Source organism: Peromyscus californicus, unplaced genomic scaffold (genome assembly GCF_007827085.1).
Source record: "Peromyscus californicus insignis strain IS unplaced genomic scaffold, ASM782708v3 Scaffold_11__1_contigs__length_118956290, whole genome shotgun sequence".
Lineage (NCBI taxonomy): Eukaryota > Metazoa > Chordata > Mammalia > Rodentia > Cricetidae > Peromyscus > Peromyscus californicus.
The window spans coordinates 48,787,507-48,814,852 of NW_026294402.1; the positions used below are offsets into that span (position 1 = coordinate 48,787,507).

General features: G+C 39.9%; 1 protein-coding gene across 4 annotated transcripts in view; it reads right to left on the reverse strand.

The window, feature by feature from the left end:
• Positions 1–1,879: 1,879 nt before the first annotated feature.
• Dmxl2 (Dmx like 2) overlaps positions 1,880–27,346 on the reverse strand; it is a 129,457-nt gene continuing 103,990 nt past the window's right edge. For 2 of the 4 annotated variants that reach the window (XM_052760596.1, XM_052760587.1), the window contains exons 29-44: positions 25,093–25,271; positions 20,925–21,055; positions 19,901–19,986; positions 18,717–18,918; positions 17,597–17,714; positions 13,913–13,975; positions 13,022–13,108; positions 12,821–12,942; positions 11,431–11,569; positions 10,651–10,711; positions 10,420–10,547; positions 9,605–9,682; positions 6,378–6,469; positions 5,690–5,742; positions 4,363–4,580; positions 1,880–3,352 (exon numbers count right to left, since the gene is read on the reverse strand). In XM_052760596.1, coding sequence (XP_052616556.1) covers positions 3,143–3,352; positions 4,363–4,580; positions 5,690–5,742; positions 6,378–6,469; positions 9,605–9,682; positions 10,420–10,547; positions 10,651–10,711; positions 11,431–11,569; positions 12,821–12,942; positions 13,022–13,108; positions 13,913–13,975; positions 17,597–17,714; positions 18,717–18,918; positions 19,901–19,986; positions 20,925–21,055; positions 25,093–25,271 — 1,967 coding nt within the window. In that variant the 3' untranslated portion in view covers positions 1,880–3,142. The remainder of the gene's footprint in view (positions 3,353–4,362; positions 4,581–5,689; positions 5,743–6,377; positions 6,470–9,604; positions 9,683–10,419; positions 10,548–10,650; positions 10,712–11,430; positions 11,570–12,820; positions 12,943–13,021; positions 13,109–13,912; positions 13,976–17,596; positions 17,715–18,716; positions 18,919–19,900; positions 19,987–20,924; positions 21,056–25,092; positions 25,272–27,346) is intronic. The other 2 variants (XM_052760576.1, XM_052760568.1) reach the window with 1 other exon arrangement.

Sequence of the window (27,346 nt, forward strand, 5' to 3'; positions counted from 1 at the left end):
GAGAAATTAGGTGTTGTTCTCTGGTGGGTTTTTCTTTCTATGTGACTTGTATTTTCTTTGGTAGCTTTCAATGTATTTTCCTTATTCTGTATATTTAAGTGTTTTAACTATGATTGCTATAGGATGTTTCTTTTTTGGTCTTGTCTAGTTAAGAGTTGTGTTTCTTAGATCTAGTCAATGCCATTGACCTGGGATTCTTTTTCCTCATCTATACTTGTAATTCGAACGGTCTTAGGGGTTATCTCCTATTTCTTGCATATTCCTTTCCTATGCTTAAATTTTTTAATATTTTTTGCTTACTTGATATAGGTCCTGTGGTGGTTTGAATGAGAATGGCCGCCATGGGTTCTTATGTTTGAGTAGCTGGACTCCAGCTGGTGGAATAGTTTGGAAAGAGTTAGGAGGTGTGGGCTTGTTGGAGGTGTGTCACGTGGGCAGGTTTTGAGACTTCAAAAGCTTCCCACCATCCTCAAGGTGCTCTCTGCTTCTAGTCTTTGGGCTGGCGTGTGTGCTCTCCACTTGTGCTCCAGTAGCATGCCTGCATGCCTCCTGTCACTGTGGTAATGGGTTTCTATCCCTCTGCAACTCAAGTTCCAACTGAACACTTCTTAAGTACTCTTGGTCATGGTGCTTCATCCAGCACTAGAAGAGTGATGGAAACATTTGTTTTATCTTTGAGTCTTGATAGTCTATCTTCTGCCAGACTCATTCTACTTACAAGGCTTCCCCCAATCTTCTCATTAGGATATTGAGTTTTTCAATTCCATCTTCCTTTCAGCTTGTGTTCATATCAATGTTTCTATCTATTAAATCCAGCTTTCAAATAGTGAATTCTATCTATCATTTCATTCAGCCATGTATTTGTTTTTTTCTTGAACATCACTCAGGTGTTTATTATTGTTCTTTTGGAGGTTCAGTCAAGTGTTTATTTTTGTCTTCTTTCAATTTCTTGAATTCTTTGATAGAGTTTATGATTGTTCCTGACATTCATCTAGGCAGTAGAGAACACTTCTACAGGACTAGCAAGTTTGATGGAAGACATACTGTTTTTGTTTTTGTGATTTGACCTGGGAATGTGGACTTCTTTCTCTGCATATCTGATATAATAATCTGGGCTTCCTTCGATTTGGGGGCCAATGAAAGACATGTGTGACCTAAGCTGGGCCAGGTAAAGCTGGTGGATGAGCTGTTTAATTGAACCTGGCTGGTAAATAAAATACAGCTCTCAAACCATGGGTCTGGAATTATGGCTGAGGGTATTAGAGACGACAGTGTGCTAAGGAAATGACACAAGAGGAAAGGAGAGTTCACCAGAAGGGATGGCTCTCTAACAAAGCAGGTTGAAAGGCCACTAATCTGGAGCTAGTCCTGGGGGTATGGAGACTGCCACAGGCAGGGAGGGAATGGAGACAGGAAAAAGGGATGGAAAAGGGAAGAAGCAACTTACCCAACAAGGGCAGTTCACAAACAAAGAGGAGGCTCCCAGGCCATGGGTCTGGAGCTCGGCTTGTGGGTTTGCGGACAGTGTCAGGACAGGGAAACAAAGCAAAGGGGAGAAGTGACTCACCCAGCACAGGGCATTCAAAGACCTCCCATGTGTTCTGAAAGCTTATGATGGCTGATCTCGGCTGTCACTGTAACATACCTGGGAAGAAGAACCTCAACTCAAGAACTGCCGCCATCAGAGTGGTATGTGGGCATGTCTGCAGGGCATTTCTTGATTGTTAATACCAAGTCCTTTGGGCAGTGCCATCCCCAGACAAGGTTCAGTGAAGTAAGCATCCGCTCAACTCTCAATCTCCATCTCTAGAAGTGCGTCTTGTATACATGATGTTCCATAGATAATGTGTGAATGAATAAACAGCTTAAGGGCTTATAATTTCTCTAATAGTTAATCATTTTATTAAAATTAACTCTTAAAAACAGTGTCAAAGAATGCCAGACCAGTCTACTTAAATAGGCCAATTAAAATAAAACTCTAACAGATAACATTTCTTTTACACATGTATTTCACAGCATGAGTACCACATTGCCATCAGAGAAAGGTGCTTTATACCATTATGTTTTACTATTTACCACGTAGGCATTAAACATTCTCATTACATGATGAGACAATTTGCTGGTAAACACTTAAACACATACAGACACTGGTTTCAATATTGCAACATACTTTTGGTCATAATGAAGGAAATACATCAAAATATGACATTGGCGAATATTTTACAAGCAAATAATATTTAACTCTGCATAGTTTATACAATAGGCTGTGGCAATAAATAATATCACCAATCTCATCAACTGGCCACAAAAAGCCTAACATTCATTTAATTGATATGAAATGGTCTACTGGTGTAGTTTCAACATAGCCTTAAATGTGTCTTATTAACCTTAATTAAATACATGAAAAGAAAAAGTACTAAACTGGACTAAGAAGGTATGTTTTGCTTAACTACAAATACGCAAGTCTAACATATTACATTCCTGACATAAAGGCAAATATTTTAATAGAAAAACTAGCAGTCCAAAAAATGTCAATGTGCAAATCGTGAGGAAAACATTGCATTTCAATTTGCACTCATTTGCAAGTTACAGTACTAGCTCGGTATAAACACTAACAGGAAAAATATTCAGCTGGGAAGAATGAGAATGACTGGGCACTGCTCCACAGTTAACAAGTGCTTCTGATGGTCTAGAGCATCTAACACCTCATGACTATCCTTCACTCAACAAAGGAGGCATGCTTCATCCATGATGAGAACAGGAAGAAAAACCTGAATCAGCAATGTTTTCTTCCTCAATTTGGTATAAAGGCCCTGTTCATTATTCTAACTTACTGTCAGCTAACCTCAAGTGTTTCTGAATCAGGTTTGTTACATGATGTAAAGAATAGCTTCCCTTCATACAATACAAGGTTGATTTTTTTTTAATGTGTCAGTGTTGTGACAAGGTACATGCACTCTACCAACCTGGGGAGGCAACGCTCAGGTAGAGTAAAGCCCTGCTTGCATCAGATTCAAATTCCACAGAGATTCTCTGATTATTTTCAAGTTGTTAACAGTGTCTTGGAAAGCAGAACTGCCTAATTCTTGCATTACATCTTTTAACTGAGAGGTATATAAAAGTAAACCCCCAATCTTTCAAACTACAGAATGTCAAGAATTCTATTAGGGATGTTAAAAGCACTGGGCAGAACCCTGGTTTTCAGTGTGCCATCTGCACCACAGGAAAACAGTCGATTGTCCTGGCTGATGTCAATCTGCATGACTCCAGCTCCAATGTTCCGGAATATGGACTGCTTAGCATGTTCATTCTTAAATGAATGAATTAGGCCATGACCTGTCAATCTCCACACCTAGTTTAAAAAGAAAATAAAAATGGTCAGTCATCAAAAATGAGAGACCCAAAGAAAAAGTATGGCCCTCACTTCTGTTCCTTGGCCTAACTAATTACCAAAGTCCAATTTCCTGCTGACTGCTGCTTTCCTAACAGTCAGTATAAACACTAACAGGAAAAATATTCAGCTGCAAAGAATGAGAATGACTGGGCACTGCTCCACAGGGAGTAACATTATCACTCACAAAAGTCACAGCCTAGACTTATTGCTTTTTCTTCCAAATTTCTCTCTTCACATTCTGTTATGGTTTTACATTTCACACACACATACATATATACATATATTTCACCAATTCAACCAAATATTTAATCTAATAAAATGTTTCCATGTGAAGCTAGGTCTAATGCAAAATGAAAGTACTATGGTACTATCTCACTTACCTGGAAACATTCCCTCAGCTATGAGTACCAAGGACAGAGATAGAGAAAAGGAAGAAAATCCCAAGGTACCAAATGAATTTTGTCAAATGTATCCATGTGTTAATTAAACCCACCCACTAGGGGCTAGTGGTAGACATTGTTAGTAAGTGTTTGCCTAGCATCGTGAAGTTCTGAGTTCAAATCTTCATCATTAGAAAACAAAAAAACCTCGAACATTTTACTCAAAACAAGTCCCTTGTATTACTATTTTGTGATGCTAGGGATGGAACCCAGAACCTTGCACATGTAAGCAGGTATTCTACCATTGAGTTGCACTCCAGCCCCTTCCAGATTCACAGCAATAATAACCTGAGAGTCCAGTGAATTTGATTATTAGCTGGATTTCCAAAGCAGAATACTTTAGAAAGAGCCATACAGAAGTAAATTAGGGCTAGGTGGGGCTGGCATGTCAAGGGCATCCAGTACTCCACAAGGCTTTACTTCAATGCCTCCATTTCAGACTACAGGGGTTGTGTTTTCTCTTTCCTAGCAGTCTGGACAACAGAAAAAGATTAGCATAGTTCGTTCCCACCTCCTGTGTTTACTTACTTTTATATTGCCTTCAGCAGAACCTGTAGTAAAGTACTCCTCACAGGGGTCCAGAGCTAAAGCTTTAATAGCCGAGTCATGTGCCTGGAAGGTGTGCATTAGCTGTCTCTGTCTAATGTCAAAAATGCAGATGTAACCTTTCCTGCCTCCAGAGATCAGAAGCTGTTGTTTAGGGGCATACTGAAGTACTGTGGCACCGTGGTCATGACATGTGAAACCTGGAAAGAGAAAAACACCAGGAGACTTTCCCCAAACAACATCCAGCTTTTGATTCTGATGTTTAAACTCACATTTAAAAATACAGGAGTTAATAGTGCACTTTTTCCATTCCAAGTGTTATGATTTGTTTAGAAAGTGTCTCCCAACAGGTTCATGTGTTGAGGATTTGTCCTCAGCTACCAGGGACAGGAATCCAACCACTAAGAGATAACAACCACGAGGGCTCTGGCTTCAGCTCTTGAGTCTACAGGGAAAGATTCCTAATTTGACAGCAGTACTGGGACACTGGAAGGTGGGCCTGGCTACAGGAATACATCACTGGAGGCATGTTTCCTTTGAACCATATTTTGCTATGGCCTTTCCTTTTGCTCTGCTTCCTGTCTACCTGGAGGAGTGAGGGGGGCTGCCTCATCACATGTTCTCTGCTGGGATGTTTTACCTCCTCACAGCCCAGCAGACCATGAACAAAAAAATGTTTAAAACCAAGTCCTAAATTCTGTGCCTCATACAAAGTATGGCACTAGCACACTGATTCTCATTAGTGTGCACTGCATGCACATTAATTTCAAATGTTTCTAAGAGCATGGAGAAGCAGAAGAGGAACCCATCCTTAGTGGTACACTCACTCGCCTCATCACCACCCAGCAGCACTGACCCACCAGATGCTGTCCTCATCCAAAGATCCCTGTGACTAAGAACACTCAACCTCATCACCTGAATACTTCAGTCACAAGCTAAGGAGCTGTCCTTCTGCTACAGTCTGGACAAGTGTCTCCAGATGTTTCTGCTCATGGCACCACTAGGTGGTAGCAGCACTCATGGAAGGAAGGGAGGTAACTCCTTGAAGAGGATCCCAATTCCTCTCCCCTCTGCTTCCTGGAGGTCGCAGGGAGAGCAGCTGCCTCCACCTCACGTTCCCTCCATGAAATACTTCCCACCAGACTCCAAGGACAAACAAGCCGGGGCTGAACCTGTGAGCCGAAATAAACCTCTTCTTTCTATACACAGTCCTCCACATCAACCCACGAGCAAACACTGGGTTCATGAAGTAAAGTCAAACCTCGAGAGCATTCCTTCATAATGTGTCAAAAATCACACCTTAACTCACCGTGAATGAGGCTGTTTCCAGGTGATATTAATGTGTCCCAGAGGCATACATTTCTTTTAAAGAAATAACAAAGTACATCAGAAACAATTCATCTAAAACCATTAATAAGGACAAATTTTGTCAAGAAAAATATTTGTACTTATTTGAGATTTCCAACTAGAGTGAGGGTGGTTTCTCTTCTAAGAGTTTATCCTTTCCCAAACTAGGATCAGCTTGTTCCCTAAGGCCCCTGTCATCACACCCCCAGCCCATCTCTTTCTGTTAACCTTCTGCAGAACAGGGAAATGACTTCCTCAGTAGAAGGGTGCTTTCTATATCCCAGGGCAGTAATCACTTCAAGGGAGTGGGCACTATTCACAGCATGCAGTTAATGAAAACAGTGTGAGAGGAAATGCAAAAAATCATGACTACAGCATGCCAAATACTTGTTAGTTCTAAAGAACTTTATAAAGAGAGCTTTGAAAAGACTAAATCACTTCAGCATAGAAATGATAAACGTTACTATAGACTACATTAGGAAAAATTTTTGTTTTGTTTCTTTCTGGTAAGGAAAGCCATTGTAAGGACTGTAAAATATTAAAAAAAATTCCTTGGATTAAAAAAAAAACTACTAAAAGAAATCCTTACTCTCTAGGAAAAATAGCTTATGCCTAAAATTTTACTCTTTTCTTTGTTTCTGTCAACCTACCTATTGTCATTGGACTGTCCAGATGTTGCAACTAGACTTGAAGAGGTGATAAATGCAAAGTCACTTGTGGCCTTACTGTGGCACTGCCAACTCTATAGGAACAAAACAGAACCAACGTTATCTAAAAATCCAGTAGCAACTGAAATAATACAAATACTGTCCCACCAACAGCATGCTAGACTCATGAGTGAGATTATGTATTTTAAATTTTACTTTTCATTTTTGTTGACTTTGATACAGGCTCTTGATAGGATCTCAGGCTGCTTCAAACTCATGATCCTCAACTTCCCAAGTGATAGACCACCACATCCAACAACAACAGTGTTTTAAACTCCATCTGGATGGGAAAAAGTGCTGCAGGTCCACACTGTGGGGTGGCTGAGAGTCAGCCTCCTCCAGACTAAACAGCCTCACTCACTCTTCTTTAGAATGCAGATGTGCACTGTGTGCTTAGTGCTCAGAACCTGCAGGCTCTAGAGGCCACAATACCAGCTTTCCCTTCTTAGAAGTAGAAGATAAGGCACAGCACTTTACAGAATTTTTAATGTGCACAAAGAACAAAGAACTCAGTATGAATTAGGTGTGACTGCCTTTCCCCATTTCTAATCCTCCCATTTCTTTTAGGTTAGTATTTATTTTTTGAGACTATAAAGTATTAAAAGTTGTAACAATTTGACCTTACTAATAAATTTTTTTCCTATTGGATGAAGCATTGTTTGTAATCATGTTCCTAATTTTCAGGACAAATTGCAAGAGTAAAATAGTTTAAAATTATCTTTCACATTAGAAAGTCTTAAACTATTTGAGAATTCAGTGAAATCAAAAATAAATCTACGTAAGTCTCTGAAACTTCTAAGCTCTTTTCTTTTCTTTCCTTTTTGTTTTAGTTTTTTTGAGACAAGGCTTCTCTGCATAACAATCCTGGCTGTTCTGGAACTTGCTCTGTAGACCAGGCTGGCCTTGAATTCACAGAGATCCACATGCCTCTGTCTCCAAGTGCTGGGATCAAAGGTGTGATCCCAGCTTCTAAGCTCTTAATTAAAATAGTTTACCATAAAGATTCTAGAGTTTAAAAAAAGTGATAGCAAGAGGATAGAGATATTTGCAAATTACTTTGATAATATCCAGTAATTTAAAACTTAGAACTAGTTGGTAGGTACACTGAATTAAAGGTTATATTCTTTAATCAGGCATAGTAGCTTCTGTATACCTTTAATCCTAGCACTCAGGAGGCTGAATCAGACAGTTCTCTTTGAGTTTGAGGCCAGGCTGTCAACAGAGCACATTCCAAGACAGCCAACAGCTACATAGAAAGACCTTGTCTCAAAAAACCAATTAAGCTGGGCAGTGGTAGCACATGCCTTTAATCCCAGCACTCAGGAGGCAGAGACAGGCAGATCTTTGTGAGTTTGAGGCCAGCCTGGTCTATGGAGCGAGATCCAGGAAAGGCACAAAGCTACACAGAGGAAACCCTGTCCTGAAAAAAAATATATATATAGTTTTTGGATTATAAGAAAAGAACAGGGCACTATAGTATATGCACTAACAGACATAATGATGGGTGTCTGTAGCATCAGCTACTTGGAAGGCTGAGGCAGGAAGATCATCATTTGAGCCTAAGATTCAAAGGTCAACCTGGGCTGCAGCAAGATTCTACCTCAAACTAAACAGATGAACTTACTAAAGACATCTGATTAGAAGAAGATCACAAACAGTTTTAGTGCTGACAACCGTGAATAATTTGATAAATTAATAGTCTAAATCATAGTGAACAGTAACCTCAGGAGTAAACTCTACCTTGTCCATCTAACATAGGCTGTGCTGTAAGAGACGTAGTCAAGTTAACGTTGTAGTCTAGATATCTACCTTTGCCACCTTTGTGCTCCCTATGTCCACCCAAGCTCTGCCAATCACAAACGCACTTTTCAAAGTAGTCCTGCACAAAGCCTATAAGCCTAAACAGCCCTAAAGACTCCTAAGAAGTTACAGCAATGTGGGAAACTGTCCACTAAGCCAAGTATTCCTTTCCTGCTCTATCAGGTGATGAGAACAGAAATTTCAAAGTGAGGGCCCAAATGGAGGATGCTGACCAGGGTATTTACAAATAAACAGGACACCAGGGTAGGAACAAATATGGCTGGTCTTTTAATAATTAATAAAAAATAAATGAAATTATTCCAAAATAAATAAATAAATAGGATATTATTCTGCACGAGCTGATCAGACTGAAGGCAAAACATGATTACTTGCATTTCTTAGAAGACATTATGGCAGTGTGCAGTGCACTAATCCAAAAGGGATATTCTTATCTCTTACATATAATGAAGGAGTTGGGAAGGGGAAAAACACAATCAAAATTTTATGTTTTGTATGAAAAAGATTTTTTAATAAAAAATGTTCAAAAAAATCTATATACTCTAGAAAGGACAATTTAAAAGCATCTGAGTAATCTATCTGGACTCAAAAGGTTCCAAGCTTTCTGAGTCTCTATTTATTTATCTAATGCCGAAAGTCCCACCCAGGGCCGGAGAGTGCCCAGAGGTTAAGAGCATGCTTTGCTCTTCTCGGCATCCATGTGGTGGTTCACAACCATCTCTAACTTCAGTTCCAAGGGCTCTAACGCCCTCTTCTGACCTCTGGAGGTGCACATACACACATGCAGGCAAAACACATGTAAGAAGAAAATGAAGATATCTAATAAAAAAGTTTAAGCCCCACACAGGACCATGTCACCTTCCCCTCCTAGGCTACACCAATCTATGTCGTCAGGTATTTAACACAATATGGATAAATGTGTGAAGTAACCTTTTAGGACTAGAGTATAATCTGGTAAAAAGGAAAAATTCTGAAGGAAATTAGTGCTCAGAACCTATCTGAATCTTAATTATACTTAATAAAATCCTACAACTAAACTTTAGTCGTCATGAATAAAAACATTATATTTTAAAAAGAATTGTTTCCAATAAGGACAAAGTACCATTAAAAAGGTATCCTGACTTGAGCTGTACACAGGGAAAATCCATGATTGCCCTTTAAGGTAAAAAGCAGTAAGTTGTTTGCTGTTGTTTGGTAATCTCTGTCTAAATTGAGGCAAGATGGATAGCTCATGCTGGGCAGAACTGTCATTTTCCAACAGAAGCACTACCGAGATCCACTGTTACAAGCAGACACTCCATCTGTGACACTATGGTCTCTGCATGCGCTCTGGCAACGTGAGGGGCACTTACCATGTAAGGTTTAGGATTCGATGCAGTTTGGTTGACTTGCCAGATACTCAGAAAACCCTCTCCATCTGCAACACCACACTGTAAGAACGGCATGAACATCAAACACAGACTCAGACTTACTGCTAGAGGGAAGATCAACCTAGAGATGGGAGACTTGTGGGACCCCACTTCACAGAGCGTCCTATGGCTCTGTCCACTGTGCTTCCCCTCCATCTTCTAAGTGTGCTCCACACCTGCCCCACTGCCCTCCCCTCCATCTTCGAAGTATGCTCCACACCCACCCCACTGCCCTCCCCTCCATCTTCTAAGTATGCTCCACACCCGCCCCACTGCCCTACCCTCCATCTTCTAAGTGTGCTCCACACCCGCCCCACTGCCCTTACCTCCATCTTCTAAGTGTGCTCCACACCTGCCCCACTGCCCTCCCCTCCATCTTCTAAGTGTGCTCCACACCCGCCCCACTGCCCTCACCTCCATCTTCTAAGTGTGCTCCACACCCGCCCCACTGCCCTCCCCTAAGCCTCCGCAACACAGGGAGGGAGAAACTGGGTGTCACTAAGACTCCAGCAAGCTGGGGTATGCTAACAGCACGTGGAGCAGAGGTAGTTTTCTTTCATGCTGGGCTGAAATGAATGACTGGATAAATGACGGCACTCAGTTTTGTGAATCTTTGTTTCTACTGTAAGAAAAAAGGCTACATAAACAGAATCCAATAAACCGACTGCTCAGTTCAACCCCAGGGTCATTAAAACTTTTGACAGAGTTTTAATCAGTATTTCATCCTCAGCATTCACCACTAACTCCCAGGAACGAACCTTGTTGCCTTGTGAGTTAAAATACAATCTAGTAACTCTTGCATTGCCAGCTTGACGGAAACAGACAAGCTGCTGAGGTCGTGTCCATTCAAACATCCGGACACTGCCATCCTGGGCACCTGTGAGATCTAAACACACAAGGTGGGGGGTAAGACACTCAAGACTTTCAATAATTCCCATTCTTCAAATGAAAGACACTCAGAACCCTTAGATGACAAATAAACTACTCACAGTACTGATGGACAGGGTGTGAAGTCATTCTCTTCACATTGTGGAGGTTCCTTTTCATGAGCTTTAAAAGGAGGAAAATGGATTTACTCTGTACTTGGTCCAGAAGGGACGAGGAAGGACAAGCATCAGAGTGGTTCTCATGTCACTCATCCTCCTGAGAAACTAACTGAGATACACCCTGCTGAGGACTCTGGGATGTCTAACACACATCTGTGTGAAGAGAAGCAATCACTTGCAGGTCCTTCAGCCCTGCCCTGCGACGACGTTACAAACTGCTTCATCCAGTGACAAAGGGACTCTCTTCCAACCGCTCCCTCCCGAAGAACTGTCAGAGCTAGCTAATGTAGCCCAGGCTAGCCTCAAATCTGCAATCTTCCCACCTCAGCCTTCTGCAGGTGAGGATTACAAGCATGAACCACTGCACCCAGCTGGTATCCAGATTCTTCAGAGCAGAGCATGAAAGACTAAAGCTCCTTCAACTAGTGACCAAGAAGAATTAATCTTCAGTAATCGGAGGCAATTTTCCAACATAAATAGACATGAACTCCTCTTTGACTTTGCTTTACCATTCTGTGCCTCAGTTTGTTCATCTATAAAATGATACTGGAGGATAACATCCACTCCGAACTGTGGTTGATGTGTGAAAAGATCATGCACTATGGAAACTCAAAGTCAGTCAGTTATTCTCATCTTTAGAATCATTTCTATGTCAAGTAACTTCAATGTACTGCTTGAGGAACCCATACCCAGAAACCACACGTGTCTAGAAAGAAGACATACCACAGTAGCTCCCGTGCTGGTCTGCCCACTGCCTAGCCATGGCAGAGATGGAGGCGGATGCACCTGGCTCGTAGAATGGGAGGCTGCACCAGGCTGATACAGGGTTGTGGTGGAACCTCGATAATCAATATCATCTGAACTGTGGAAAACCATAGCATGTTATTCTGGAAGTTTTGTTCTCTCAACACAAATCCAACTAGAGATTTCATACAACCAGAAAAGATTCTCTTTAATGTTTTTTTCTGAGGATACAGATTTAGTAAGGGTTTACTTTTTTGTTTTGTTTTGTTTTTTGTTTTTGTTTTCAAGACAGGGTTTCTCTGTGTGACAGCTCTGGCTGTCCTGGATCTTGATTTGTATACCAGGCTGTAACTCACAGAGTGTGCCACAACTGCCTGGTACTTTTTTTTTTAAATAGTTTTTTTCTTTGGTAGTTAAACTATTTAAAAAAATAGAATAAATATCCATTGATTAAAAACTTAGGCACAGATCTTGGCAGTGGTAGCACACACATACACAGTCTAATGTATTATCTCTGTGAGCAGCTTTATTGGCTACAAAATTAGAACAAGTGTTTTCTTTAGAGTATTTTAACGCTCTGTGAGGATTTATACACAGCCAACGGTTGATGGGATAGGAAGAGACATTTTCTTCAAGTGGTACAGCACTGGTAAAGTGCCAATGGTCCTATAAAAACCATAATGCAATCCAACAGGTCACAAACACACACACAAAAGACAGGAAGGTGAAGGGGAGCTAGCTGAGAAAATGAAAGGGTATCAGTTGGGAGAAGAGAGGGACAAAGAGCCTAACAATAACATGATTAAAATATATTACGTGTATGTATGAGAACAACATAATAAAAAACAATCACATCATTACAGTTTGCCTATAAAGCAACACAAAAGACAAACATGTAGGAAAAGTCAAAAGTTAAAAAGTGCTGCAAAACTCTTCAGATGACAACTAAAGTTGTTGACATTTTTATCTGCAAAAATCTTTCATCAAGTGATAAGCAACATTGCAAAATTAATGAGACCAATTCAATTAGTCTAAAAATTTATGCATACTATTTTTCTACTTTCATTATCTAGATCAGTTAAATTTACTGACTACTACGTACATTTCCTTGGGGTTAAATGTCAAAGTGGCAGTTTTAAACCTTAGACCTTCATAACAGACATTATTCTGGATTAAATATTATGAAAAGTTTAATGGGAAAATTATGAGTAATTTATAAATTTTAATATAAGCAAAGACCTTCTCCTGTCCACTAAACCCATTAGGTTTGTTTCTTGCACAACTGAAGAGAGGTACATCACTCTTAGCCCAACAATTTAGCAGGCACTGGCTGAAGGCAATGATATTTATAATTAGTCACGAGACACACCTTTTAGATTCTCTATCATATTCTTCTCCAATCCATATATATGATTGACAGGCCAGAAGAGACGTGACATCAAGTTCTTGAACATCATGCGTTGAAGCCAAAACAATTTCATTACAGTTTGCCTATAAAGCAAAGGCAGACTATAATTTGGACAATTTCACCAAAAATCAGCACATTGTTGACACTGACTACAATCTTTACCTTATTAATAGAAAATGCCATGATCATGTCAGATTCCTTATGAATGACCTTTGCCTTCCCTCCTGGATAGCCCAGATCAGCTTCAACCTACAAAACATTGCTGAGGGTTAGCTGTTGCTACGTGACTCTACACAGATACACACATCCCACAGGATTATAGCTAGGCAAGAAGAAAATGTAGCAGCAGCAGGAAGAGGGAGTGGGGGAGCATTAGTGTGTTGGGAATTAGTTTTGGAAATCTGCTCTCATGCTCTGAAGCTCTGTAATCAAACACCCTAATTCTGAAGAATCCCAATGTGAATGCATAGTAATGATTACAAAAGACGGCCAAAATTTTTCAAAATTTACATATTCATTTTAGCTCTTCCAAAAATGCACAAATATTCTGTAATGTGTGTGTGTGTGTGTGTGTGTGTGTGTGTGTGTGTGTGTGTGTGTGTGTGTGAGAGAGAGAGAGAGAGAGAGAGAGAGAGAGAGAGAGAGAGAAGAGGCATAAGTGAAGGACAGAGTAGGCCAGGGAACAGGGAGAGCCCAGGAAGATGAAGGACAAAAGAATGAAGACTTGTCAGAAGAAGGGGAGGCGTCTGGAGAATCCGAGACAAACGGGAAGCAAGAGAAGGAGAGTCAAGAAGGAAGACCAGCTGTGTTTAAAACAGACTCAAAAATGCGACAGCAGTGGAGATGAGAACAAGAAAAAAGAGCAGAGCAGAGGAGCGGAGCAGAGCGGAGCGGAACAGAGCTCGACACAGGCGGCTCGTCCCTCTGCTCAAGGCAGTATGAGCAGCAAGTTCTCTACCTCAGCGGGGCAGTCAGTTAGCATGAGAGAGGAGGGTCAGCTCCAAGAACGAGAATGTTGAAAAGTGAGCTACGGAGACGCGCAGGGGAGACTACCTTGACATGGCAATCTTCTGCTACGGAGTTGTGTTTGACCTGCTCCACATGTTCTTCTACAGACTACATAACACCACACCGTCACAAACACAAAACACATGCATAAAATAAATCATAGAGAGAATGAAAAATTTCAAGCTGGAATGGTTATCATACAAAGATGACAAAACTGACTTCAAAAATTAAATTAGATAAAACAAAGTATCAGATAAACAAAGCAAAACAGCATAACTAAAATTACTCTATCATATACACATGAAAATAAAAACTATTTCAAAATAAAAATTTATTATTTATATACCATTTATGCAACTAAAAACCTTCAAACTATAATCTCTAAAAATAAGACCTACTTCTTTTAATTTTGTGTTATATACATGTATATATAGATATATGTGCATGAGGTCACATGGAGGCTAGAATTCAATACCAAGTGTCTTCCTCAGTACCTCGCCACCTTATTTTTTGAAAGAGGGCCTCTCACTGAATCTGGAGCTCATCAATTACCAGTCAGCAAACTTCCTGGATCCAGCTGTCTCTGCCTCCCCAGTTCTGGGTGTGGAGATATGCTGCTGCATATGGACTTTTCCCTGGGGATTGGGGAGTCTGACCTATGTCCTTATACTTGCAGAGTGATTGACTTACTGCCTGGGCCATCTCTCCAGTTATATCATTAGTTCCTGCCCCCACCCCGTTTATTTTTGTATTTCTAAGGTTTGAAGGACTGAACCCACGGCTTCACACTGCTTTCATTCTTACTTATTAACAAATCTGAATAATCATGTAATCAGAAAATTATTCTCCTTGTAAATAAATGTTTGCGAGGATGAGACACAGGAAAGAAAGTACACTTGCTTGCACCCTGGTTGACAAGTCCTAGGGGAGGTACAACTGGAAATATTCCTCTACTACGGGAACCTCAGAAGACATGATCAGAGCCTGAAACTTCTCCCCAGTGTTCCTGATGTGACAATTTCCATTCAAATTCTCTGACCCTCCTTTGAGGACGGGGGTGGGGGGGTGGGGGGTGGGGGGGGGTAGGGGGGGGGGGGCTGCAGCAATGAAGCCTGCTAACAATGAAGCACCCAGGGAAACACAGGGATTCTTCTATTCCAAGAGTGGTTAACTCAGTGAAAGTCAGTCACTTAAGATCGGCTTGCTAAGTCAACTAGTTGGTTTGACACATTTATTGATTTGACAAAAGCTTGATTTGTGGAGTATTTTTTCTTTAACTTATTTGATAAAGCTATCTTCTTATAATATGTCAAAAAATTCAAATGTTTTAGAATTAGCCAACATGTCAGCTTTTGTTTTTAAAACTTTTATTTATGTGCATGTATATATGTATGTATGTGTTTTTCAGTGTGTATATACCACATGTGTGGGGGTGACCCTAGAGGCCAGAGACGGTGTCAGATCCCCTGGAGCAGGAGGTAGAGGCAGTTGTGAGCTGCCAGACATAGGAGCTAGGAACAGACCTCAGGTCCTCTGAAAGAGTAGCCAGTGCTCTTAACTGCTGAGTGTGTTCTCTCTCCCTCTCCTTCTCTCTCAAAGATTTTTTTAAAGGATTTTACTAATCAATTTACCAAATTTGTTGATCACCAAAATCCTACCCCCAAACCTACAAAGATAAAGCACACCTGTTGGAGATGTTATTTCTGGGCCTAGTGATCAGTTTTTAATCTTAAAAGACTTAATTTCCAAAATTCTTTTCTCAAAGAAAACATATTTTCAATAGATCTGTACTTTTTGATACAGTAGCCATGTGACTACTAAAAATTAAAGAAAATCGGACACTCAGTCCTATGGGCCACATTTCATGCTCAGTCATAGGTGACTGCAGGGTGGCACAGAGAGACTACACTGTAGCACAAATCCTAAATGGTCTTATAATAAAAACCCGGAGCCAAATATTGAGGTAAATGCTGAAAGATCAGAAGAAACAAGCCACAGCCACTTCTCACCTCGTCAACTCCTCAGCTGAAAGAAGATCCTGTCTCCACAAATCCTCAGACTGAATGCCCCTGAGTCCTCAGCTGAAAGGGCTCCGAACTCCTGTCTCCTCCCATTTTATATTCCTTTCTCTGCCCAGCCATATCACATCCTGTCTCATCCTTCCTAGTGCTGGGATCAAAGGCATGTGACTCCCAAATCCTGGGATTAAAGGTGTGTGCCACCAGTGCCTGGTTCTGTTTCTCTTTTAGGCTGGGTTAATCTCATGTAATCCAGGGTGGCTTTGAACTCACAGAGATCCAGGCGGATCTCTGCCTTCCGAGTGCTAGGATTAAAGGAGTGCGCCACCACTGCCTGACCTCTATGTTTAATCTAGTGGCTTGTTCTGTTCTCTGATCTTCAGGCAAATTTTATTTGTTAGGGTACAAACAAATTATCACCACACTACACAAGAAACATAAGACAAGAGAGTCACATCATCCAATGTACAAACATCAAAAGGGAGATTGATGAGAATCCTTTCATCCCAGCTCCACTGTATGTACTCTCTTCCTACAACCAATACTAAACTCAGACAGCAGTCTAGGAAGGAAGTGCCTGCTTTATCTCTGCCCACTCTGGTGTTCACAAGGACCCTCCAGTGACGTCACAGGTACTACCATGTACATAGATAACAACTGAACAAGAACAAGTGTGGTGGATGCTGTTGGCCTAGGTACAGGAAAAGCCTCAGCAGTTCTACACTTGACCTTGGGAAGTTGCGCCATATAGACTGTCCTCCATTTTCACCTTTTTAAATGAAATACAATTCATTTATCTCACAGACTGCTTGCAAATCCTTCAATTGTGTCTGACACTGCTCTGTAAGCTCTGCAGTCTACCCATTGCCTCACAGAAGGCCAGAAGGTATGAAATGCTAAATAAAATGTCTTTCAAGGAAGAGATCCTTTGTCAGCACCTAAATAAATTCCTGATTCTTCTTGACTCATGCATGCATTACTAATATTGACTTAGGAATTACCATATAAGACTAAACCTACACCTTAATTTTTTAGGGTATTCATCCTTTATTTTGCTTTTGGTATTTCTCTAGTTTATTCTCTCAGAGTTTTCTTAAAATTGTTATTTCAAAACCTGTTCATTGGTGTTGGAGAGATGGCTCAGCAGTTAAGTATGCACATTGCTCTTGCAGAAGACCTATGTTCACTTCCCAGCACCCACATCAGGAGTTTGTAAACCACCTTAACTCCAGTTCCAGGGAATCAGAAGCCCTCTTCAATTAAAAAAAGAAAAAGAAAAAAACTTGTTCATTTATAAATTAAAAATAAGTAGCATGCTTAAGGGACTATGTTATATTTTAAATTACTATTTAAAGGATTGCATCACAGAGTACAGCCATTTATATGTTAGGCTCTGGAAACCATTTACTGTAAAGTTATTATATGTGACAGTCCAACAGCATTTATTTAAAGGAATTACCAATTGCCACTTGAATATGTGATTTATCATGGAACTTGCACTGTTTCATTGCTATGAAATGGAAAAATAAAGTTTTATAAAAGCTCACTGCAGCTTGATAAGCTTTGGCTACTACTCAGGATGTCTAAAAAATAACAGAGAATAACCCATCCAAAAATAAATTTTCAAAGTAAGTCAAGTACTAAAATTCAAATACATTAAAAAGAGAGACTAAAGAAAAATTACAACAGAAAAAAATTAATCTTGGAATACCTCACTTTGCTTTCTCTTCTTAGTAAAAATGTATCTAATAAATGTCTCCTGAAGAACTTCCTGTTTGACAAGGAAATGCCAGAGCCGTTTGACAGGAAGTGCAGACGCATCCCGAGATCTAGCAAATGGACAAATGGTTGACAAGCCAATCAGCTCACAGAAAACACAGCTTTTGCAGACATTTGCTTTAAATCTTCCAAATGTGTTCAAGGAACACAGCTACAAGCTCAACAAACCTTATGATTTATTTCCCCCTTAATTTTAGCTTTCCTGAAAATAATTGCTTGATCTAGTAATCAATTTTCCAATGACACTGAATGAACTGGGAGACAAATATCAAGAGATTCACTGTTTTCTTTTTAAATTACACTCTAGGCTTTCCAGATAGTAAAAGCACATTGGTGAATATAAAGTAACAGACAGCATTTCCAACTGCTTAAGGATATCATCTTGTGAACACTACTCCTAAACATGGCTGGTTCAAAACAAAGCATGCAGCCAGATACGTTTAATCTGATTTAAATATTATATATTGTGTATATGCATCAAGATATCACATACCAACCTATGAAAATATCATTTTTATGTATTGGTCAAAAATAATTTTTTGAAAGCATGCTGCTCATCAAAAGGGCTGAGGTGGGCAGATAGAGCATCAAAATAATATAAAACCTTCTTTTTTCCTTTATGAAATTATCCACAAAAAGTCAGCAACACTGAATGCAATGCAGATTACTGTCAAATCTCCTCCAAAAGTAAGAAACACAGAAGATGATGAATGACTTCTTTCCTAACTACAAAAGTAATGTATCGCCAGCTGGGAGTCGTGGCACATGCCTTAAATCCCAGCACTTGGGAGACAGAGGCAAGCAGATCTCTGTGGGTTTGAAGCCAGTCTGGTCTACAAGGCGATTTCCAGGACAGCTAGGGCTGTTACACAGAGAAAACCTGTCTTGAAAAACCAAAAACAAAAGTACTGTATCTATTGAACACTGCTGAAGACTGGCTGCATGTTCACAGTAAAGACTATTCTAAAGGCTACTCACATCCTCTGTCAAACTGTTTCCCAGAAAAGTTAAACCATGCTATACTACCACCAGGGTTCTAAGAAGTTTCTTACTTGAATGGAGTATTTTCAGGCTCCAACATTGCTTTGTTTCGAAGAATAGCTGGTCCAGCTCCCACTGAGAGGTCAGTTGGGTATGTGTTGACATAGTTAGGGGGTGGACCTTCAAAGTGATCCATTTTCTCCTGCAGAATCTGTTCCCAATTCTCCAAGTTTTTAATGACAGCAATTCCTAACGGTGATGTCACAGGGAGCTCTAGAAGGTAAGAAAATCAGGTCACTACAAATCTGCAAAATCTAAACTCTTACAGCCAAGACTTCTGAAAATAGACAGATTTGAACACATCAATCTTGTAAGACTATTCTTAAGTTTTAATCCTATTTCAACAAAATGGAAGGCACTAAAATAAGCAGAGACAAATGTCTAGCTTTCTTGGTCTGGATTCTTACTCTTTCAGTCTTCTAGGCAGACTGTAGTTCTTTTTATTTATTTTTTTATTTTTCTTTCAAAGATTTATTTGTTTATTATGTACACAGTGTCCTGTCTACACACAGCAGAAAAGGGCACCAGATCTCATTATAGATGGTTGTGAGCCACCATGTGGGTGCTGGGAATTGAACTCAGGACCTCTGGAAGAGCAGTCAGTGCTCTTAACCACTGAGCCATCTCTCCAGCCCTAGACTGTAGTTTGTATATCAAATTCAAACCTCAGACTGGAGCCTGCAATAGAAGACTTTGCAAAATAGCTAATGCAATATTTTTAAAATATTAAATGTCCTTCTATATAGATTTTGAACATTAACTTAATAGTAATTTATTTGATTTAACAGCATTGACTTTTATGGTGTTTTGAAAAGGAATGGCCCCCACAATCTCATGTGTTTGAATATTTGGTCCATAGGGAGTGGCAGTATTAGGAGGTGTGGCCTTGTTGGAATGGGTGTGGCTTTGTTGGAGGAAGTATGTCACTAGTGGGTGGGCTCTGAGGTCTCAGAAGCTCAAGCCAGTTCACTTTTGCTGCCTGTGGATTAAGATTTAGAACTCTCAGCTCCTTCTCCAGCACCATGTCTGCCTGCATGCTGTCATGCTTCTCACCATGACAATAACAGACTAAAACTTCTAAAACTGTAAGTCAGCTCCAATTAAATGTTTTCCTTTATAAGAGTTGCTGTGGTCATGATGTCTCTTCACAGCAATAGAAACTCTAACTAAGACAACTTTCAAATTCCAAACTCACCAGAGAATTCTAATCCAACAATAGGAAAGAAATTCTTGATATTGTAAAGTGCCAGCTTAACCATTGTCAAATGCAGAAGAGCCCAGCTGTTTGGGAAGAGAAAACAAAACAAAATAAACAAGAAAACTACTTATCAACCTAGAAACAGAATCACAGAAAAGAGTAGTGATGCCCCTATCAACTGTTTGGCCCAATTTCAACCCAGAAAAGTGGTCTCTGACTTTTATTACACAAAAATGGCTCCTTTATAGTTATTGAAAAATAAAATTTTAGGCAAGGTGTGGTAGTGCACACCTTTAATCCCAACACTTGGAAGGCAGAGATAGGTGGATCTCTCTGAGTTCAAGTCCACCCTGATCTACATAGTGAGAAGAAGGAAAGAAGGGAGGGATGGAGGGAAAAGAGGAAGGAAGGAAAGAAGGAAGGAAGGAAGGAAGGAAGGAAACAAACTTTAACAATGTATCACATTTAGAATATAAGAAAATTACCTAGTAGAAAATATTTCTCATACAGTCACACAAAATGTAGTAGCATATCATTTATTGATGTGTTAAATTCTAAAAGCATGTTATATTTTTTTCCTCAATAAAATGTTAGTTTTATAATGTTCATGGAAGCTATTCTAGAAACTTACCTGAAAGGTAAAGAATTCCTAAAATATATCACTTTTAATATAAATTCATGGTAATATTATTTATTTATTCAAAAACAAATTTGAAAGCCAGCATTGGTGGCAAATGCCTTTAATATCAGCACTTAGGAGGCAAAGGCAGGTGGAATTTGAGGCTAGCCTGGTCTACATAGCAAGTTCTAGGCTAACCAGGAACACATAGATAAACTTTGTCTCAATTTTTAATTCTTAATTTTTGGGTTTTTGACTGGGCTAGCCTAGAATTCAGAGAGTTCTCTGCCTACCTCTGCTGGGATTAAAGGTGTTAGTTACCTCATCCAGCTGCATATAGTTATAAATAATATCAAGTTTTTCTGCAAAAGAAGGTCAAAAGGGGATGGAGGGCTTATTTACCTATAAGAATTAGGATCCTGGTGCTCCTGTATTTGTGTGTCTGAAAAAAAGGCATCATCTTCTTCATCATCACTGTGAACACTTTCATCAGAATCATATATGACCCCACTATCAGACAAAGGAAGAAATGGCTGCAATAAAAGGCAAAGCCATTGGTAAATATGCAACTTAGTAACATTAAATATACTTTATATAGCACATATTTAAAACATTTAAACGTTTCTAAAGTATTTAAACATACAGTTTTATTCTGATCTAAAACCAAATACATTACATTGTGTCAATCTAAGTAAAACTTTCTTTAGTAGGTTCTAAATTTACCAAAGTCAAGATTACCAGGGGAAAAATATCTGAGATTCAATAGAACTGTGTAGAGGAAGATGAGTCTGAGCCTCACTTGATTCTACAGAGACAAGATAATTAGAATTATCTTTTAGAATTTAACACATCAATAAATGATATGCTACCTAAGAAAGAGTAGAGAGTTATAATTCTTCCTGTTTTTTCTTCTCCTGTGTCTCTTTCTTCCACACACAGGCCAGAGCCCAAATGTGTTTTTTCTGGTGCTTTGGACTTCTTCTTTCTTTCTCTGTAGCTCCCTACCTCCCTATGGCAGACAAGTAGCCTCATGGCTGCCCTCCATGCTTAACTCAAAGCATGGCTTTCTCTATCTCCCTCCTGCAAGCAGCTGCCAAGAACTTTTCTTTCCTGGAGTTTCTCTGCTCAACTCTGTCTTCCCCTTGCTTTCCAGTCTGTTCTTAAATTCTTCTATTAGCGAGACGGCACCCTGATTTCCCTAGTAACATGTGGTGGTTCAGATTGGTCACTCCAAATGTCTAATACAATATGGTAACCATAACGGATTCCAAAGCAGTTTCTCTGAGGATGGAACAGGTGACCAAATTCCAGGGCTTTAGAAGGCATCTAACTGAGCCCTCATACTGTGATTCCAGTCACTCCAAAGGCTATCACAGTGTTCATCACTCTCTAGTTCAGTCACGGAGAAGAAAACAAAAACAAAAACAAAAACACCAAGAGCGAGCCCAAAGAATAGATTTTCCTGCAAGCTTATCAAACACTCTAATGAACTTTAATCTGAATGATGTGAAATGCCCTTTGCTCTGCATACCCCTGGTTTTCTATACAGATCTTATGTTAAGCTACTCTAGGAACTTATGCCTACTTCTAGACGGATGGAATCATTTCCTGTTTGAAGGGCTCCAATTTCATCACTTCTCTCTGATTCCTCTCTTGTCATACTTCTCCATCACACCTCTATCCAGGTGCCAGTCAAGGACTGCCTTTCCGCCCTACACCTGGTAGTTATAAAAATGGAACTACTGATACACTTTTGGCATTCCCCTAGACAGTGTCACTGGAGGAGTACCCTAATTGCCACATCCTATGACCCGCTCAGCTCAAAAAAACTAGATAAGATTATGTAAGATCCCCACCGCCACCAAAGACAAAGACTAAGATATAGCAGCTAAATAAGATGTCTGAATCTTATTTTGGATCCTAACTTGCAAACCCAACCATATAAAAACATTTAAGATACAAAGGAAAAGTGTAAATGGTGGATACTTGATGTCATTTAAAGTAAGTTAATGTTAGTGTGGTTCTTTTAAAATATGCTCTTTTGAGGTCTGGAGAGATGGCTCAGTGGGCAAGTACAAGCTACTCTTCCAGAGGACCTGGGTTTGATTCCCAGTACCCACATGGTGGCTCACAACTACCTGCAATGCCATTTCCAGTAGATCCAACACCCTCTTCTGGCCTCCTTGGACACTACATCATGTGCTACACAGGCATACACGCAGGCAAAACACCTATACACATATTTTTTTTTTTAAGCTGGGTGTGGTGGCACACACCATCAAAAAAAAAATCTGTCTATTTTTTAAGGAAAGCACAGGCTGACCTCAAACTGGCACCCCGTTATTCCCACATTCCTAGTACTAGAGCAGGAATTACAATTGTTTGCCACCAAATCTAGCTTTAAAGCACTCTTTTTTAAAAATAATTCATGTATTTATTTTGTGTGGCTGTATGCATGTGTGTGGGCACACGTGGACTATGCCACACAGGGCGAGTCAAAAGGACAGCTAAAGGAGTTCTCTCATCTCACCATGCAGGGACCAAGGCTTGAACTCGTCACCAGGCTGTGCTGCAAGTGCCTTTTCCCAATGAGCCCTCCTGCTGCCCTCCTCCAAAGCTTCTGACATGTAGATTGTGAAAAAATGATCGTGTGTGCATGCATGCCATGGTCAGAGGACAGTGGAGTTAGCTGGTCCTGTCTTTCCTCTTCATGAGAACTCTAGGAAGTGAACTCAGGTATCCTGGCTAGTTGGTCTCCGAGCCATCTCGACAGCTCTAAAACTCTTTGTAAAAATTAAATATTGTTCAGGTATGAGACATGCCTATAATCTAAGCATTTATGGGGTGGGAACAGGAGGACTGAGGCAAGTCAAAAGCCAGTCTACACAAGGCTATACAGCAAGACCCTGTATCCGAAAACACTAATTATTTATGAATGAAATCTTGTGAGGTCTACACTTGCTTCTAACCCCTCAATGGTAAATAAAGGTAAAACGAAATAACTGTCCAATGAGTTGACAATTTTTGAAACTAGATGATAGATAAGGATTTAGAAATTATTTTTCCTTTTGCACATATCTGAAGTTTGCCATAACAGAAAAAGTTTAATGACAGTTATATGGGGTTTTTTTGGATTCTGTTTGTTTGTTCACTGTCTGAGAAAGGGTCTCACCGTGTACTCCTGACTGGCGTGGAACCTGCTATGCAGACCGGGCTGGCCTCACATTCAGAGACCCGCCTGCCTCTGGAGTGCTGGGATTAGAAGTGTGCACCACCCCACACAGCTAGCTATCTGTTTTTAATGTTATAGAAATTGTTTGCCTTATGTTAATTTTAAAAGCAAAATATAAAACTATGTGTAATAATCCAATTATATATATTTTAAATAATAATTCTATTCTTTTTAATGAAGTCAGTCTCAAATTTGTAATTTTCCTGCCTCCACTTTTTGAGTGCTGGGAATATAAACATGCCATTTTCCTGGCATATTTTTTTCTTAATATGTTTTTGCATTTTCTAAATTCTTATAACTTTGTATTAGTCATGAGAAATATCTTAAAATGAAAATAAACTAGCATATTACCATCTATAAATCTTAATGCTGTCACTATTTATATTAATGATGTAATGGGCTTTATAAATGGCAAGGAGAAATCTTTAATTAGAAAGGCGGGGCCCCAGAGTGCATTTCTCATAACTTCCTAAGGGCTGTTGATGCTGGTATTCTGGGACATACTTTGCAGACCACTAAATAACCAAAAATTCTAAGAGAGCAGCACAGTATACAAAGAAAACAGGAGGTTCAATGCCTCAAGAGTCTAAGAAAATCCGGGCAATGGTGCTCACGCCTTTAATCTCAGCACTTGGGAGGCAGAGAAGCAGGCAGATCTGAGTTCAAGCCCAGCCTGCTCTACATAGTGAATTCCAGGGCAGCCAGGGTTACTCAGAGAAACCCTGTCTCAAAAATAACAAACAAGCAAACACGAACACTAAGATACAAGGTCTTACTGGCATGTATAGCAGCATGCCTACAGTGTTAGCTCATATAAGAGAGGAAATACAAGCAAGAGCAAGAAATGAACTCTCCTGCACAGCGGAGGAAAGCAAGAGGCGTACTTGCATGCAACAACACTGTATGAGACAGGGCTAACAGCCTGAATCATCACGAGTACACTGATCATAAGGACACTGGTCTTTAGACCAATTTTCTCTGCTTTGGAGAAACAAAGATGTCATGGCACCTCCCCACAGCCCGATTAATCCTCCTCTAAATCCATGCTGATCTTCAACAGCAAAGACTACAGAATAAACAAAATCCCCATCAATTTAAAAACATGAGTCTATAATAAGTTAATAAACTGACTTCTAGTTTATATCCAACTCCCAAATGACTTTAATTTCTTTCATCTATTATCATTTGATAATTGCTAAGTGTTCCAGGACTATTTGGTTTCTGAACTTGAGAGATTAAATTTTCTGACCCAAAAGCTACTCCATCACTTGGCTGTGACACATACACAAGAGTCAATAAAACAGACACATTTAAAGTCTGCACACTTCATACCCTTACCTTTGCAACAAAGTAATCCCACATACTAAGTTCAGGAGGAATAAATTTTTCTTTGTAAGATGGTCTTTCAGCAGGCACTGGTGGTGGGGTAGCATCCTTTACAGGCCTTCCAGGGACCAGCATTCTCATGTTAAATCTCCTTCGGTGTTTATCTATGTCTTCAGAAGGAACAGGAGGTGCTGAATGAGATTTAAAGGTCAGCATTAGTTTACAGACTTTCTTCTGTTCCTCCTCTTGCCATGCTACATTCTAAACTAATTCTTTGTATCAGAGCTTCTAAACTTTCCTGGCTACAGTGTTATCAATATTCCATGGCAAAGAAGCAGGGGGACATCATCCCATGAAGTTACTTGCTAGACAGACTATGGATTAAGTAATTCCTGTGAGATGCGTTAAGAGGAGCTGGGGAGATGGCTTGGCAGTTAAGAGCACTTACTACTCTCACAGAGGCCCCAAATTTGGTTCCCAGAACCAATTTCAGGCAGCTCATAACTACATGTAAGTCCAGCTCCTGGAGATCTGACACACACACACACACACACACACACACACACACACACACACACACACACTTCTAGGCTCTAAGGGTACCTGCACTCAGGCACATACACACACACACACACACACACACACACACACACACACACAATTATTTTTAAACCTGCATTAAAGAAATGGTATAATCTGTAAGTATTTACAAGAGTGACTGAGTGATTGTTTCAGACTATGGTTCAAGACTGATTCAAGATCTGGGTGTAACGAAGTACACTTTTAGTCCCAGCACTTGGGAGCCAGAGGCAGGAAGATCTCCAAGTTCGAGGCCAGCCTGGTCTACATAGTGAATTCCAGGACAGTCAGAGTTACATAGTGAGACCATGTCTCAAAAATTAAAAATTAAATAAATAAATTAAAAAAAAAACCGAAAAAACAAAACTGATTCAAGAATATGTAGCGTATAAGGGTATACAAAATATCTTTTTAAAATAGCAGAAGAACAATGGAAAAGGAGAAAAAGCAACCAACCAGAATAAATGGCCAAAGGAGTCTCTGTAAATGAGGGCTACAGCACTTGTGTAGACACCAGCTAGAATGGGAGTAATAACAAGGCCAACATGCAGAATCAGACCAAATCCAGTCTGTGGCTAGGTGCTTACCTATGGGCAGTTCTCAATGAAGCTTCTTAAGCTAGTCCCATGTGTTTGGTTCATTAAGAGGGAGGTAGAAGATAGTGTGAGAAAGGTATGAACTAGTATGGTGAATGGTAAAAACCAGAGGAAGGATTATACATAAAGAAATATCAAAGTCATTTAAAAACTCCAACAGCAATGTTCTTAAAGCACATCCAAAATATTACGAACTTTCACCTGCTTGCATTATTTTTTAAATCTTTTAAAATTAAGGTAGACGTGGTGGTGCACACCTTTAATCCCAGCACTGGGGAGGCAGAGAGGCAAGCAGATCTCTGTGAGTATGAGGCTAGTCTGGTCTACAAAGCAAGTTCCAGGACAGCCAGAGCTGTTACACAGAGAAATCCCCCAAAAAATTAGGGTAGAATTTATGATATAAAACTGAGCTGGGCAATGGTATCATACATTTTTAATCCCAACACTCTGGAGGCAGAGGCAGGGGGATCTCTGTGAGTTCAAGACCAGTCTGGTTTACAAAGTCAGTTCCAGGACAGCCAGGGCTACACAGAGAAATCCTGTCTTGAAAAACCAGGGGGGAAAAAAAAAGGTGTACGGCCAGTGACATTGACTACATTTCAAATGCTGTACAATGACCACCTCAACCTATTCAAGAGCACTGTCGTCACAAGTGGAAACCAGGCTCTTCTATCTCTGAATCTGTCTACTCTAGATGTGTCACCCAGGCAGAGGTAATAACATGTATTCTGTATTTGTATGCCTGCTTTCTTTTAACCTAAGTCAAGGTTCATGCACATTACAGTATATATTAGTACTTCATTCCGTTTTAGGCTGAGAAACACTCTACTGGATGCAAATATCACACTATTCATCTACTTGTTTTTTTATTTATAAATATGCATTAGAAATTCTAATGGGTTTCTTTTTAAGATTTGTTTTTGCTTTTTAAATTTTTATATTTCACATGCATTGGTGTTTTGCCTGCATGTATGTCTGTATGAGGGTGTCAGATCCCCTAGAACTGGAGTTACAGACTGCTGCATGTAGGTGCTGGGAATTGAGCCCAGGTCCTCTGGAAGAACAGCCAGTGCTCTTAACTGCCAAGCCAT